General features: G+C 38.0%; 2 protein-coding genes and 1 long non-coding RNA gene across 4 annotated transcripts in view; 1 reads left to right on the top strand and 2 right to left on the bottom strand.

The window, feature by feature from the left end:
* CNOT6 (CCR4-NOT transcription complex subunit 6) overlaps positions 1-16,102 on the top strand; it is a 92,978-nt gene that overhangs the window by 65,490 nt on the left and 11,386 nt on the right. Inside the window, exons 4-7 of one of the 2 annotated variants that reach the window (XM_069590379.1) lie at positions 790-875; positions 13,961-14,050; positions 14,147-14,215; positions 15,444-15,601. In XM_069590379.1, the coding sequence (XP_069446480.1) occupies positions 790-875; positions 13,961-14,050; positions 14,147-14,215; positions 15,444-15,601 (403 nt within the window). Of the gene's footprint in view, positions 1-789; positions 876-13,960; positions 14,066-14,146; positions 14,216-15,443; positions 15,602-16,102 lie in introns of both variants that reach the window. The other variant, XM_069590378.1, reaches the window with a different exon arrangement.
* LOC138440705 (small integral membrane protein 30-like) lies at positions 11,645-12,003 on the bottom strand. The gene has a single exon (XM_069590381.1). The coding sequence runs from the start codon at positions 11,907-11,909 to the stop codon at positions 11,730-11,732; it is 180 nt and encodes a 59-aa protein (XP_069446482.1). The 5' UTR covers positions 11,910-12,003; the 3' UTR covers positions 11,645-11,729.
* The window catches only part of LOC138440706 (uncharacterized), a 31,008-nt gene continuing 29,840 nt past the window's right edge, over positions 14,935-16,102 (bottom strand). The window contains exon 3 of the long non-coding RNA XR_011257097.1: positions 14,935-15,072. This is a non-coding gene — a long non-coding RNA (uncharacterized lncRNA). The remainder of the gene's footprint in view (positions 15,073-16,102) is intronic.

Genomic DNA, 16,102 nt, shown 5'->3' with positions numbered 1-16,102 from the left:
AGTAGTAACCAAGCTTCTTTTAAATTCTAAGGACCAAGGATTTTAGAAGTAGTTTTCATTCACATGTAAAAATTGACAAAACTTACTATTATAGGATATTACCAGTATCTTCCTATTGGATCTTTCTTTTTTTCCTACTGAAGGTGTCTTTAATAGTTACATTTTCTATGCAAAACAAATCATTAAAATAATCAGTTGTTATTAATATAGCTGCCAGTATTCATAAAGTGAAACATTAGTAAATTTGGAAAAATATTAATCATAAACTTATTGTGCAGCTACAATAAAGTATTTTGTTTCGGCATGATATGATCATTTAAATTCTGTTTTCACAGTTTACATGTTAGGCAGGGTTTTCATTTCCACTTTCTGAAATATGTGTGGGAGACATCCATCTGTGCTGACCAGGCAGTCTCTGGACTGTGCCATTTCAGAGTGTGTCACCAGCTTGCAGTGAGATACACAGCATGTATCTGTTGAATCTCATGCTCTTAAAAAATGGGCTTATATTTTGTTGGTCTTTTTCTTTCTCATTTTTACAATAATTGATTCCCTCCCCCCCCCCCCCCCACCGTGTTTTATAAATGTATCTTTGGCAGTTTGTGATTTTTTTTTTTTGTTGTGTCTTTTTTTTTTTTAACCACATGAGAAGCACTGTACTAGACATTAGCATATAATACTAAATTTATATTAAGAATTTATATCTTTATATTCCTAGAAATCATATTGTTGATTTTAGCTGTTAAAGTTAATATATCTTTTGACTTCCTGGAATTTTTACATCTACAGGGAACTCCATTTAAATAACAACCTGTTACGAGTTCTACCTTTTGAGCTGGGAAAACTGTTTCAGTTGCAGACTTTAGGCCTGAAAGGTATGACTTCCCATATTTGTGCTGCTTATGGTTTATATGTATGTCTTTGAGTCTAAAGAAGGCATGAGGGAATCTTTGCCAGGGATTTGCAGGTTCATTCTTCCCCAGAGTTCATCAGTTTGTTAGATGTAGCCCACTAGTTTTTTCTCTTTTTCACTGATAGATTGGCTGCTAGTCTTTTTATTGTTTTTTCCTCCTAGCCCAGCATTGCTTTTCTTGCCCTTATTTCAGTCACCTCTATGTTTTGGTTATACATTCTTGATGTCAGACTTTATTTCATCATGCTGTAAAACAGCTTATTTCTTTTTATAATGTTCAAATCTCAAAAAATGGAGATTCTTACAAAGTGCAGAAAGCAGTTAGAAAATTTTGATCCATTTGAATCCTCTAATATAAAGACCAGTATTTAAGCATTTTTTTAAAAATCAAAAAAATCAAAAATAAAATTGATTTATAAGGGCTTCATTAATATGTTAGAACTTGGGGACATAATTGACTTAGTAAGAAGTATTGAGAAATATTTTTTTTAACCAGCAAGGTTAAAAGTTACATGTAAGCATATGTTAATACCTGCAAATTTTTTTTTGTCACATTATGGTTCTTGACTAGTCTTGTAGATGTAGCCAGCTTACTCTGTAGTTGATTCCTAAATAGAGAGCGCAGGGAGACTGCCTTCTCATCAGGTGGCTGTGACTCTGCCCTTGTACTGAAGGGGCCTGAGTTCCGTCTCTGGTTGGAGAACTCAGATCCCACATGCTGTGTGTTGTACCACCCTTGCCGCCCCAAAATCTTCAAGAATTTTATTTCTTAAAGATAGTTATAGAATGAGGTTTTGTTGATATAAATCCATGTCATATTATAAAATTTAATGTCATTGTTCACAAAAGCAATTGGAAGAATATAAATAATACCTTTACAAATATATGTAAATCCATGTTCAACAGACATCACCTTTATAAATGATTTTTTGGAAAGGTTTTATCTATAGGGTTACACTGGGTGAGTCCTCTTAAAATGGATGTCAGGGAAATGTGAGTTGCAAAAGCCTTTTTCTGTTCTATTTCCCTATGGTAAGTCTGATTTATTCTTATTTTCTTGTTTTTAAATTTGAAAAACAGAAAAATATAAAATGTAGCCAAGTGTAATCCATATAAGGACTACCAGAATTAGCAATATTTTGTCACTTTTGTGTCTGTTTTTTTTTTAATGTAAAAGAAAGAAAACGTTACAGAATGTTAAGGCCCTCTTCTTTGTTCGTCTTCTAGTCTTTTTCTCCTCTCAGGGGCAGCTTATGTCCTTCTGGTTTAAGGTTTTTTTGTAATCTTATAGTATATACATATTTACAAACCTTAGCCTGTATTCATTTCTCTAAAGATTTTGCTGTTTTTGTTCAGTCACTAAGTCATGTCTGACTCTTTGTGACCCATGGACTGCAGCATGCCATGCTTCCCTGTCCTTCACTGTCTCCTGGAGTGTGCTCAAATGCACGTCCATTGAGTCTGTAATACTATCCAACCAGCTCATCCTCTAAAGATTACAAACTTTATTTGAGGTTAGGGTCATTGGTCACAGGTTTTATACTGATTCAATGTATGTAAAAGCCCGTGAAAGTAAATGCTGGGGATGGGTAGGAAAGTCTTTATGGCACCTTCCGTTTTGATTCATTGGTCTTCCATTTCAGAAAGAGCCTTTACTATTTGATATTTGTGCTGTTATGTTTCTCTCTTGGAAGTATAGTTTCACTGAGATGTTTGTATATCTCAGCAATTCTGTTGGACATTGTTACATATCTCTCTGTAACAAGTCTTTTCACTTAATTTCACCGTTTTCAGACAGATCTCTGTTATTTTCCTGAGCTTTGCAACTTTGCATTTTAATGTACTAGCTACTAAAAAACGGTTACATTACCCTTACTCTATGAAAACTTCCACAATTTCTCATATCACTGTTCATTATTTGAAAGAGAAAATGTATCACTTTGTTCAAAAATCAAGTCTGTTTGCTATATCATCCATTCATACAGAGCCAGAGTGTTTCTGCCATGTAAATCAGTTCATACCATTTTCTTTAAAGTTGTTTGCCTAAGGCTAGCATGTGTCACTTTTTTTTTTTAAGTTTTTCCATGTTCTTCAAAATTGTTCTACTGTGAAAGATAGGACTATAACCTTAGATGCACATTCATTTTTTAAAAACAAATTTTGAGGTACTTAAAAGATTCGCATGAACCTGTAAGAAATAATGCAGAGAACAATTCATGTGCCTTTACCAATGTCCCTCCAGTGATAACATCTTTCAAACCTATAGTACAGCTTCACAACCAGGGTATTGGTTGGGAAGCTCCCCTGGAGAAGGGAATGGCTACCCACTCCAGTATTCTTGCCTGGAGAATTCCATCGACAGAGGAGCCTGGCGGGCCACGGTCCATGGGGTCACCAAGAGTTGGACACGACTGAGCGACCAACACACACATGCACAGTCAAGGCACAGAATGGTGCCCTCACCAAAGGATCCCTCTTGTTGCCCTTTAATAGCCACACTTGGTTCTTCTTGCCCCGGTTCACTCCTTAATTTGTTACAACCACTAAAAAACCTTTCTGTAATTTTGTTATTTCAAAAATAATATGTAGAACTTCCTGGTGGCTCAGTGGTACAGAATCTGCCTGCCAGTGCAGGAGACAACCGTTTCGATACCTGATCTGGGAAGATCCCACGTGCTTCAGAACAGTGAAGCCCACGTGCCACAACATTTGAGCCTGTTTTCTAGAGCCTGCGAGCCTCAGCTCCTGAGCACAAGTGTAACAACTACTGAAGCTCAAGCACCCTAGAGGCACTGCTCTACAACAAGAGAAGCCACCTCAATGAGAAACCCATGCTCCGCAGCTGGAGAACAGCCCCTGCTTTTTGCACCTACAGAAAAGCCCGCACAGCAGTGAAGACCCAGTACAGCCATCAAATTAATTAATTAATTAAATTATTTTAAAAATACTATGTAAATAGAATTATGCTGTGTCTAACCTTTTTTTTTTTTTTTTTAACTCAGGTTAATTCTTTGGAAAGTCGCCAAGGTTGTTGGGTGTTTGCTTGTTTATATTGATGAGTAGTATTCCTTGGTATAGATATATATCTTCATGGGTTGTTTAACCGTCTTGCTGGGTTTTTATGGAGGCTGCATTTTGTAGGTCTAGTTGATTAGATCATTGGCTGTTGGTGTTTTGTCCCTTCTGGGGGTGGGACTGAAAGTTCCAGTCTTCTAGTCACATAATAGTTCTCTTAGCAATGAACCCTATCTTTCAAAGAAATCCAAATATCACCTCATCAACATGAAGCATCTTTATGAATCTCATCACTTAGGAAATTTCAGAGGTTTTAGGATCTATGTACCAGGAACACCAGACAGAAAGTAAATATATATTCCTTATTATAAATCATACTGTGACACAGGGTATTTTATATAGCAAAAGTCTTAAATTTTGATAAAGTCCAGTTTATCAGTTTTTTTTGTTTCTGGAGCTTTCTTTTGGTGTCCAGTCTAAGAGCTCTTTAAAATAGCTCTATATGCCCAGGTGTCCAGCACCATTTGTTGAAAAATTTATCCTCCATTGAATTGCTTTGGCACTGTTTTCGTAAATCAGTTGAACATATCTATGTGGATTCTCTTCTTTTCATCAGTCCCTGTGTCTGGCCTTCTGCCAATATCACATAGTTTTTGGAACTTGAAATAGAGTAATAAGTCTTAATAGATAGATTCTTCTTGTCTGTGGTTATAAGAAAATATTGCTGGGATTTTGATAACTTGTATCAAACTGGGGAGAACTGACATCTTTACTAGGTAGTGTCTTCCAATCAAGGAATGTGCTATATCTTTCCATATATTTAGATCTTCTTTGATCTTTTTCATCAGTTTTGTATAGTTTTGGTATGTAAGTCCTGTAAATATTTTGTTAGACTTAATACTTCTCTTTTTGTTTGTTTCTTTAGAGTGAATATAAATCATAATGTATTTAAATTTTCCTGTCTGTGTGTTCATTCCAGTATGCGTGTGGTGTGTTATTGGCTTGAGTTGTGTCTTGACTCTTTGTGACCCTGTGGACTGTGGCCCAACAGGCTCCTCTGTCCATGGGATTCTCCAGACGAGAATGCTGTTGCAGTACCCTCCTCATGATCATTCCCTGTATACAGAAATAGGATGGATTTTTAAAGTTTTATTTTATATCCTTCTACATCGTAGAACCCCATTTTAGTTTTAGGAGTTGGTTTTTCTTTCTTTTTTTTTATAATAGGTTATTTGGTAATTACAAAATTTTTTTCTATGTAGAAAATTAGTTACTTGCAAACAAGAACAAGTTTATTTTATTTTTTCCAATATGTATGGTTCCCCTGCCTTTCTCTTGCCTTATGGCACTTACTAGAACTTCCAGCGCTATGTTGAGTAAGAGCTGTGATGCAGATATCCCTCCTTTTACCTGATCTTAGAAAGTATTGTTTTCATTTATGAGTATAATGTTCAGTTCAGTTCAGTCACTCAGTCGTGTCTGACTCTTTGCGACCCAATGAATCGCAGCACGTCAGGCCTCCCTGTCCATCACCAACTCCCGGAGTTCACTCAGACTCATGTCCATCGAGTCAGTGATGCCATCTAGCCATCATCCTCTGTCGTCCCCTTCACCTCCTGTCCCCAGTCCCTCCCAGCATCAGAGTCTTTGCCAATGAGTCAATTCTTCGCATGAGGTGGCCAGAGTACTGGAGTTTCAGCTTTAGCATCGTTCCTTCCAAAGAAATCTCAGGGTTGAGCTCCTTCAGAATGGACTGGTTGGACCTCCTTGCAGTCCAAGGGACTCTCAAGAGTCTTCTCCAACACCACAGTTCAAACACATCAATTCTTTGGCGCTCATCCTTCTTCACAGTCCAACTCTCACATCCATACATGACCACTGGGAAGACCATAGCCTTGACTAGACGGACCTTAGTCGGCAGAGTAATGTCTCTGCTTTTGAATATGCTCTCTAGGTTGGTCATAACTTTTCTTCCAAGGAGTAAGCGTCTTTTAATTTCATGGCTGCAGTCACCATCTGCAGTGATTTTGGAGCCCCCAAAAATAATGTCTGACACTGTTTCCACTGTTTACCCCCATCTATTTCCCATGAAGTGATGGGACCGGAGGCCATGATCTTCATTTTTTGAATGTTGAGCTTTAAGCCAACTTTTTCACTCTCCTCTTTCACTTTCATCAAGAGGCTTTTTAGTTCCTCTTCACTTTCAGCCATAAGGGTGGTGTCATCTGCATATCTGAGGTTATTGATATTTCTCCCGGCAATCTTGATTCTAACTTGTGTTTCTTCCAGTCCAGCGTTTCTCATGATGTACTCTGCATATAAGTTAAATAAGCAGGGTGACAATATACAGCCTTGATGTACTCCTTTTCTTATTTGGAATCAGTCTGTTGTTCCATATCCAGTTCTAACTTGCTTCCTGACCTGCATACAGGTTTCTCAAGAGGCAGGTCAGGTGGTCTGGTATTCCCATCTCTTTCAGAATTTTCCACAGTTTATTGTGATCCACACTGTCAAAGACTTTGGCATAGTCAATAAAGCAGAAATAGATGTTTTCTGGAACTCTCTTGCTTTTTCCATGATCCATCGGATGTTGGCAATTTGATCTCTGGTTCCTCTGCCTTTTCTAAAACCAGCTTGAACATCTGGAAGTTCACGGTTCACGTATTGCTGAAGCCTGGCTTGGAGAATTTTGAGCATTACTTTACTAGTGTGTGAGATGAGTGCAATTGTGCGGTCGTTTGAGCATTCTTTGGCATTGCCTTTCTTTGGGATTGGAATGAAAACTGACCTTTTCCAGTCCTGTGGCCACTGCTGAGTTTTCCAAATTTGCTGGCATATTGAGTGCAGAACTTTCACAGCATCATCTTTCAGGATTTGAAATAGCTCAACTAGAATTCCATCACCTCCACTAGCTTTGTTCATAGTGATGCTTTCTAAGGCCCACTTAACTTCACATTCCAGGATGTCTGGCTCTAGGTGAGTGATCACACCATCGTGATTATCTGGGTCGTGAAGATCTTTTTTGTACAGTTCTTCTGTGTATTCTTGCCACCTCTTCTTAATATCTTCTGCTTCTATTAGGTCCAGACCATTTCTGTCCTTTATCGAGCCCATCTTTGCATGAAATGTTCCCTTGGTATCTCTAATTTTCTTGAAGAGATCTCTAGCAGTAGGAATTTTGTAGATTCTCTTTATCAATTTGAGAAAATTTCCTTCTGTCCTTTTTCTGAGCATTTTAAATCATGAATGGGTATTAAATTTTGTCAAATATTTGTTTTATATCAGTTGATATGATGTAAAATGTAATTTTTCTTCTTTAGCCTGGTAACTAATTTTTGAATATTGAACCACGCTTGCATTCCTGGAATAAAATCTGCTTGATCATGATGAATAGTTTATTTATTGCCCATGTGTGTATCCTAATTTTTTTTAAGGATCTTTGACTCTCTATTCATGAGAGATGTTTGTATTTTTGTTTTTTGTTTGCTTTTACTCACTTTGCCTGGTTTTGGTATCAAGGTGATATTCAATTCAGCTCAGTTGCTCAGTCGTCGTGTCCGACACTTCGTGACCCCATGGACTGCAGCACACCAGGCTTCCTGGTCCATTACCAACTCCCAGAACTTGCTCAAACTCACGTCCATCGAATCAGTGATTGCATCCAACCATCTCATCCTCTGTGGTCCCCTTCTCTTCCTGCCTGCAGTCTTTTCCAGCATCAGGGTCTTTTCCAATGAGTCAGTTTTTTGTATCAGGTGGGCAAAGTATTGGAGCTTCAGCTTAGCATCAGTACTTCTGATGAATATTCAGGACTGATTTCCTTTAGGATTGACTAGTTTGATCTCCTTGCAGTCCAGGGGACTCTCAAGAGTCTTCTCCAACACTGCAGTTCAGAAGCATCAGTTCTTTGGCGCTTAGCTTTCTTTATGGTCCAGCTGTCACATTCATACATGACTACTGGAAAAACCGTAGCTTTGACTGGATGGACTTTAGTCGGTAAAATAACGTCTCTGCTTTTTAATATGCTGTCTAGGTTGGTCATAACTTTTCTTCCAAGCAACAAGCCTCTTTTAATTTCATGGCTGCAGTCACCATCTGCAGTGATTTTGGAGTCCAAGAAAATAAAGTCTGTCACTGTTTCCATTGTTGCCCCATCTGTTTGCCATGAAATGATGGGACTGGATGCCATGATCTTAGTTTTATGAGTGTTGAGTGGTAAGCCAGAGTTTTCAGTCTCTTCTTTCACTTTCATCAAGAGGCTCTTTATTTAGTTCCTCTTCGCTTTCTGTCATAAGGGTGGTGTCATCTGCATATCTGAAGTTATTGATATTTCTCCCAGCAATCTTTATTCTAGCTTGTGCTTCATCCAGTCCAGCATTTCACATGATGTACTCTGCATATTAGTTAAATAAACAGGGTGACAATATTCAGCCTTGATATACTAAAATTACACTTGGAGACATTAATACCCCTCTCTCAAAAATATTTTGAGTTTTGTTACTTGATGGATACACATTCAGAATTGCCACTTCTTCTTGAGGATTGGCCCTTTGTCATTACACAAGACCACACTCATGCTGTGGTAATTTTCTCCCAAATTTACTGTATTTGATATTGATCTAATCGCTTCTGCTTTTATTTGATTAATATTTGCATGCTTTTTTTTCCATCCTTTTCCTTTCAACCTGCTTAGACTGGTATATTTGAATTGAGTTTCTTGTTTATAGCATATAGTTGCGTCAAGTTTTTAAATCCACTCTGCCAGTCTCTATCTTTTAATTGTACATTTAGACCATTTACACTTACTGTAATTATTGATTTATTGGGGCTACAGCTGCCTCTTCATTTTTTGTTTTCTTTTTTTTTCTCCTTGCTTTGTTTTCTGTTTTCTGTTTCTTGCCTTTCTGTGGGTAACTTGAGCATCTTTTTATATTACCATTTTAAGTTGTCTAAGTAAACCAAGGCTATGGTTTTTCCTGTGGTCATGTATGGATGTGAGAGTTGGACTGTGAAGAAGGCTGAGCACCGAAGAATTGATGCGTTTGAACTGTGGTGTTGGAGAAGACTCTTGAGGGTCCCTTGGACTGCAAGGAGATCCAGCCAGTCCATTCTGAAGGAGATCAGACCTGGGTGTTCTTTGAAAGGAATGATGCTAAAGCTGAAGCTCCAGTACTTTGGACACGTCATGCGAAGAATTGACTCATTGGAAAAGACTGATGCTGGGAGAGATTGGGGGCAGGAGGAGAAGGGGACGACCCAGGATGAGATGGCTGGATGGCATCACGGACTCGATGGACGTGAGTCTGAGTGAACTCCGGGAGTTGGTGATGGACAGGGAGGCCTGGCGTGCTGCGATTCATGGGGTCGCAAAGAGTCGGATGCGACTGAGTGACTGAACTGAACTGAACTGAAGTACATTTGAATGATCTATTTGTATATCTTCTTTAGTAGTTGCTCTTTATTTCTTTGGTGTTTAGCTGGAATAAAGATGCTGCTATCTATAAGTTTTGTTTTGTTAGGTTGCCGTTTCCTGGTCCTTTGGCTTTTGTTGGATTTTTTTTTCCCTTGTTCCCATTTATATGTTCAAGTTGCTGGCTTCTTCAGTTCTGTATCTGGAGTATGTTAGGCAAATAGTGAATTCAAGGAGTTCTCTACTGTGTTCCTCAAGTCCTGGTTGTTCTGCCTTCTTACCCACATTTCATTCAGTCTTATGTTTCTTTACAGAGGCGTTAGTTGTTTTTGGTAGGAGGAATAGGGAAAAGTATGTTTACTTCATCTTTTCAGAAGCAGCTTCTTTCACTTTTCTTCCTCAGTTTTAAGGGCACAACATCATGTTTTAATTGCAGAATTGTGTTGTACTTTTTAAGTTTACCCTATGTATTTTTCCAGGCAATGAAAAGCCAGATTAATTATAAATTTAAAGGAATTTCAAAAAAGTACTCTTATGTTGTGGGAAATATACCATTTGACTTCATCCATTTATTGTTGTTATTCAGCCACTCATTCATGTCTGATCTTTTGCAACCCCATGGACTGCAGCACACCAGGCATCCCTGTGCTTCACCATCTCCCAGAGTTTGCTCAGACTCATGTCCATTGAGTCAGTGATGCTATCCAACTCTCTTGTCCTCTGTCGTCCCCTTCTCCTCCTGCCTTCAATCTTTCCCAGCATCAGGGTCTTTTCCAGTGAATTGGCTCTCTGCATCAGGTGGCCAAAGAAATGGAGCATCAGCCTTTTCAATGCATATTCAGGGTTGATTACCTTTAGGATTGACTGATTTGATCTCCTTGCAATCTAAGAGACTCTCAAGAGTCTTCTCCAACACCACAGTTTGAAAGCATCAATTCTTCAACTCTGCCTTCTTGATGATCCAGTTCTCATCCATACATGACTACTAGAAAAACAATAGTTTTGACTATAGGGACCTTTGTTGGCAAAGTGATGTCTCTGCTTTTTCATAATGCTGTCTAGGTTTGTCATAGCTTTCCTTTCATTGAGCAAGTGTCTTTAAGTTTCATGACTGCAGTCACTGTCCTCGGTGATTTTTAGAGCCCACAAAAATAAAATCTGTCACTGTTTCCACTTTTTCCCCTTCTGTTTGCCATGAAGTGCTCGGACCAAATGCCATGGTCTTAGTTTTTGAATGTTGAGTTTTAAGCCAGCCTTTCACTCTAATCTTTCACCCTCATCAAGCGTCTTTAGTTCCTCTTGCTTTCTACTATGAGAGTGGTAACATCTGCAAATCTGAGGTTGTTGATGTTTCTCCTGGCAATCTTGATTTTAATTTGTGATTCATCCAGCCTGGCATTTTGCATGGTGTATTCTGTATATAAGTTAAATAAGTAGGGTGACAGTATTTAGCTTTGACCAACTCCTTTCTCAATTTTGAACCAGTCCATTGTTCCATGTCTGGTTCTGTTACTTCTTGTTGACCTACATATAGATTTCTCAGGAGACAGCTAAGGTGGTCTGGTATTCCCAACTCTTTCAGAATTTTCTACAGTTTGTTGTGAGCCACACAGTCAAAGGCTCTAGCATAGTCAATGAAGCAAAAGTAGGTATTTTTTCTGGAATTCTCTTGCTTTCTCTGTGATGTTGGCAGTTTGTTCTCTGGTTCCTCTGCCTTTCCTTTTTTTTTTTTTTACTTACATATTAGGTTTATACTTTACATAGTACTTCTCACCATGGAGATGTTACTCAGTTAATATAAACATTTTTTGTTTTTTTGTTAAATAATAGATCTCTTCTCCATTTCAATGTAATATATTTTTTTTACATTAAATCTCTCCATTTCAATGTTAGATACATTGGATACATTTTCTGAACTTTTTCCCACACAGAGATAAGTTTTAATTTCTGGCCAACTGTATTTAATGTCTAGGTACAGTATTAACTTGGGAGATAACAAAACAAAAATCCAATAAAAATATGGAGAAAAAATTTCTCAATGATGCAGGAGGCAGTGATTATAACTGAACAGTGGCAATTTCCTAGGATTCTGGGCAAGAGTTTCCTTCTTCCTACTGAGAATTCTGAAACTATGAAATATTACTTAGGCAAATTTCAGCAAATGCAAATTACAGATTGCATTTTCCAGTGCATTATCTGTTATGACAAAAACATGTTGTTTTCCCTTTAACACAGTATATCAATCTGTTCCTTTTTATAGGAAAATAGCCAATAATATAAAACTTCTCTATTAACTGTTTCTTGGGAACTTTCAGACACCAAAGCTCAGTTCTGAAACTCAATAGCACAAAGATTTTCAGAGGAAGGTTTGATTCAGGAGGCCCTTCAAAGTCACATCTGTCCATTTCTTTTTCGTGCATACACCCCCAAACAAGCACAAATGCCTGTCATGCTGAGAATCACACCTAACAAGAGAGCAGTTGCATCTCCGGCTTCTACTGCTTCAACAACAGGCAGCACCAAAAGCAAAGAAAAGAGGGCTAGGAACAACTGTGTTGAAACTGAGATCATGATGTGGCTGGTTCTTGAAGGATGAAGATCTCAAAGAAGGCGGTACTGAATTCTATCTGACTCCCTTCCAGTAGCTCCGGATGCTGAGGCTAAGAGATTCCACGTGACAGTGCCTTCAAGGAAGCAGCCATTACAAAAAATCTGCCTTTCCTTTTTTATATCCGGCTTTTACATCTGGAAGTTCTTGTTTCACGTACTGCTGAAACCTAGCTTGAAGGATTTTGAGCATAACCTTGCTGTCATGTGGTATGAGGGCAGTTGCACAGTAATGAGAACTTTCTTTGGCATTGCCTTTCTTTTGATTTGGAATAAAAATTGACCTTTTCCAGTCCTGTGGCCACTTCTGAGTTTTCTGTATTTGCTGACATAGTGATTTCAGCACTTTCTCAGCATTATCTTTTAGGATTTTAATTAGCTCAGCTAGAATTCTGTAACCTCAGTGATTGCCTTTAAATATTTTTTATGCTAGAAAGTAGTAAAAAAGACAGCGTTAAGTGTAATCTGGTTAGAATGGGATGCTTACCTGGTACTGAAATTTTTTTAGTTGACTTCATTTTCTCAACACACCCACAGGGTCCTGGTAACTTTTAAGTTACAGCTACCTGTTTCATAGGATTGTGACTAGATGAAAGTTTCAGGACTCTGGTATCTGTGGGGCTTCCCTGGTGGCTCAGAGGGTAAAGTGTCTGCCTGCAATGTGGGAGGTCTGGGTTCGATCCCTGGGTTGGGAAGATCCCCTGGAGAAGGAAACGGCAACCCACTCCAATATTCTTGCCTGGAAAATCCCATGGACAGAGAAGCCTGGTAGGCTACAGTCCGTGGGGTCGCAAAGAGTTGGACACGACTAAGCAACTTCACTGGTATCTATAAAGAGCTGTACACATATGTTGTAACTTGTCTTCCTGCAATTAATACTTCGCATTTATAGGAGCACATTTTTACCTTTACAGTTACTAAAATCGTAGAGCTCTTAAAAGCCAACTAATTTAGCTGTTCTTCCCACCCGTGTAATCTGGCTTTTTGTGAAGGATATTCCACTGTCTCACAGGTCAGGGCATGTTATCTTAAATAGTTCTAATGCTTACCATCCACTTCTCTTCTGAGCTGGCTTTCTATCAGATCCTGCCCCTTGTCCTCATTCTGCTTTTTGTGTCTATTCTTTCACAAGAGAAAAGAATAAATGCAAATTACTTTTTTTTCTCTGTTTGGTGGTGATTCTTAAATTCCATCTTAAAAAAAAATTTCAAATGACTAAAATGTCTTATTATTTTAGCTATCTTCAGTCTGTAGAATTTACTAGTCTTTCTTAAAATGGAACATGGATAGGAACTTTGGTTTTAAACAGTGTACTGTGTTGTTACTTCTCGTATGTGAGAAACCCTTCTGAGAGAATTTCAGACTCTTAACAGTACATGTAAATCATTGCATTTGCTTTCATTTGGGGCACTTATGAAACAATGATTGAATTTGCTGTTGGAATACTGCTCTGGGGTTTTCCTCCTTCATTAGTGAGTTAATCTGAATTAACTTAATTAACTGTCTCATTTTGCTATTTCATTCTTTAGAATTTTAAAAAATCTAAGTGCTAGACGGCATTTTTCAGTAGGATATTTCCTTATTAACTCTGTAGCATTCTTCAATTACGATTCTCAGGCTGATTATATTGGCTCTCACCTTTCCTTCTCCTAGTCCTTCTTGCCACTGTTCTCCAGTCCCGTTTTGATCTTTATGAAAGTGTTGAAGCGGCAGGGTCAAATGCAGAGCACTATTAGATATCTTCTAGATTGACGTCAGGCCATTAGTAATCATTTTTGGGTACTTCTATGTAATGTGGTATGAATTATTTTTACTCTTCACAAACTGAAGAAAATATTTTTTTTCTAGTTTGATATATTGAGTTACTATATATATATATATTTATATATGTGGTTAATATATACAATTACATAGTTAATACACAAATGATCTGATAGTTTTGGTATATTTTTAAGTTTTGAAATATTTTAACATTTGTCTTTGTTTCATTTTACCTATTTTAAAAATATTTCCAGGAAATCCACTTACCCAGGACATATTGAACCTCTATCTGGAGCCAGATGGAACAAGAAGGCTACTGAACTATTTGCTTGATAATTTGGCAGGTACTGCAAAAAGAAGTAAGTGGTCATTTGATTAAACCATATTTTTAGAAAGACATCTAAGAATATTGTTTAATTTTGTGTTTTATGTTCAACTAGTTTCAACAGAACAGCCACCTCCAAGATCTTGGATTATGTTACAAGAACCAGACAGAACACGGCCAACTGGTTGGTAACCTGATTTTTGTTTTAATCTTATTTTTACTTTGTCTTTATAAACCTAATAGTATTGTTGGTATGCTTTAGTTTATGGGCAGTATTACAGTAGAACACTTAAGGTTGATTTGGTTTGAAGATGATAATAAAGGCTTGTGTGAGTGAAGTGGAAGTTGCTCAGTCGTGTCTGACTCTTTGTGATCTCATGGACTGTTGCCCGCCAGGCTCCTCTGTCCATGGGGATTCTCCAGGCCAGAATGCTGGAGTGGGTTCCCCCCTCCAGGGGATCTTCCCAATCCAAGGATTGAACCCAAGTCTCCTGCATTGCAGGCGGAATCTTTACTGTCTGAGCTACCAGGTGTAACTGGCCTCTATATAATCATTGTCGAGGAAAGTTTGGTATAAGGCAGTACTTCTCAGCCAGGGGTGGTTTTATCCCCCAGAAGACATTCAGCAGCGTCTGGAGATATTTTTTCATTGTCAACAAGTGGTAGATGTGCTCTTGGCATCTTGTGGCTAGAGATCAGAGATGCTGCTGTGCATAGCACAGCCCTCAACAACAAAGAATTACCTACTCGTGATGTCAGTGGTGGTGCTTTTGAGAAACTCTGTTCTAAAGTATTGGTCAAATTCAGTTATACACCCACATCTTTCTATATTGTAATTTCCCAAATTCTGCAGTATTCCAGCTGTATGATAATACAAAATTATAAGAAAGCGAAAACACCTACTTGAGAGAGAAATCAAGCTAATGACCTCTAATCTTTTAAAATTGTATGAAGATAGTTTGGGCACTTCTGTCGGGTGTGCAGTGGTGTTCTTCTTTCATGTGAATTAATAGTTGCTTTGTAGAAGAAGAGCAGAGATGGCTGTTAAGAAAAAAAACGTATGTTTTCTTAGATAAATGTCAGATTACATTCTACATGAATAATTGATGAAGTGGTGGAGGGAGCATAGAAATGAGGAGCCTTGGTCTTAGAAGCTGAAGGACTCAAGATCTTAGTCTGTTTCCTTTTGAACCTTCTGTCTGTACTTATGTAGTGGGAAACACAATTATTATTTATATTTGTTCATATATCTGTTCTTCCTTTATTATCTGACTTATGCCATGTCTGGCATATGGTAGCTTTTCTGTGAGGATATTATTGAATGAATAAAGTCAAACTTAGTTTTAAGTGAAACAAAATTAATTTTCTTTTTCTGCCACGTGTGTGAATAAGTAAAGTTATCTTTCCTACAGCCTTGTTTTCTGTCATGTGCTATAATGTTCTTTGTGATAAATATGCGACCCGGCAGTTATATGGCTACTGTCCATCATGGGCACTAAATTGGGACTACAGGAAAAAGGCCATTATTCAAGAAATCTTGAGTTGCAATGCTGATATCATAAGTCTTCAGGTAAGTCATCAGAAGAATACTTGTGTAAATTGCAGAAATGCCCCTTGATCAAGCAAGGAGTAGCTTGAGTATGCATTACATTAACACATTTGAAGTCCTGGCTTTCGCAGTTCTTAAAATACAGACTTTTCCTGTATTGACTGAATTCTGGGAACATTCGCTGCATCCTGTGCTTTTAGCATTGTGCTGCCAAATTAAGCAAATGGGTTAAGCTGGGTGTTTAGGTGATTGCTATTACAGCTAAATGTTTACCTGCTCCTCCTTTATGTCCTTCCACACTATTTTTAATCGGGTGGCACTGTCAAGGTATAATTTTGCTTTACTACCAGTGGTAATTGAATAATCAGGGCCAAGTGGAAAGAACATTGAATCTGGTAGACAGTAACTGGGTTCTCAGTCCAACCCTCATAATAACTTACATGACCTTTGGCAAGTGACTTTCTCCTTGTGGTCTGAAACTTGATCTGTGGAGTTCCTTCTCCTGTTCTGATTTTTGTTTAT

This window comes from Ovis canadensis, chromosome 5 (assembly GCF_042477335.2).
Source record: "Ovis canadensis isolate MfBH-ARS-UI-01 breed Bighorn chromosome 5, ARS-UI_OviCan_v2, whole genome shotgun sequence".
Taxonomy (NCBI): domain Eukaryota; kingdom Metazoa; phylum Chordata; class Mammalia; order Artiodactyla; family Bovidae; genus Ovis; species Ovis canadensis.
The sequence above is the reverse complement of the archived record's forward strand: the minus strand, read 5'-3'. Positions and strand labels throughout refer to the sequence as shown.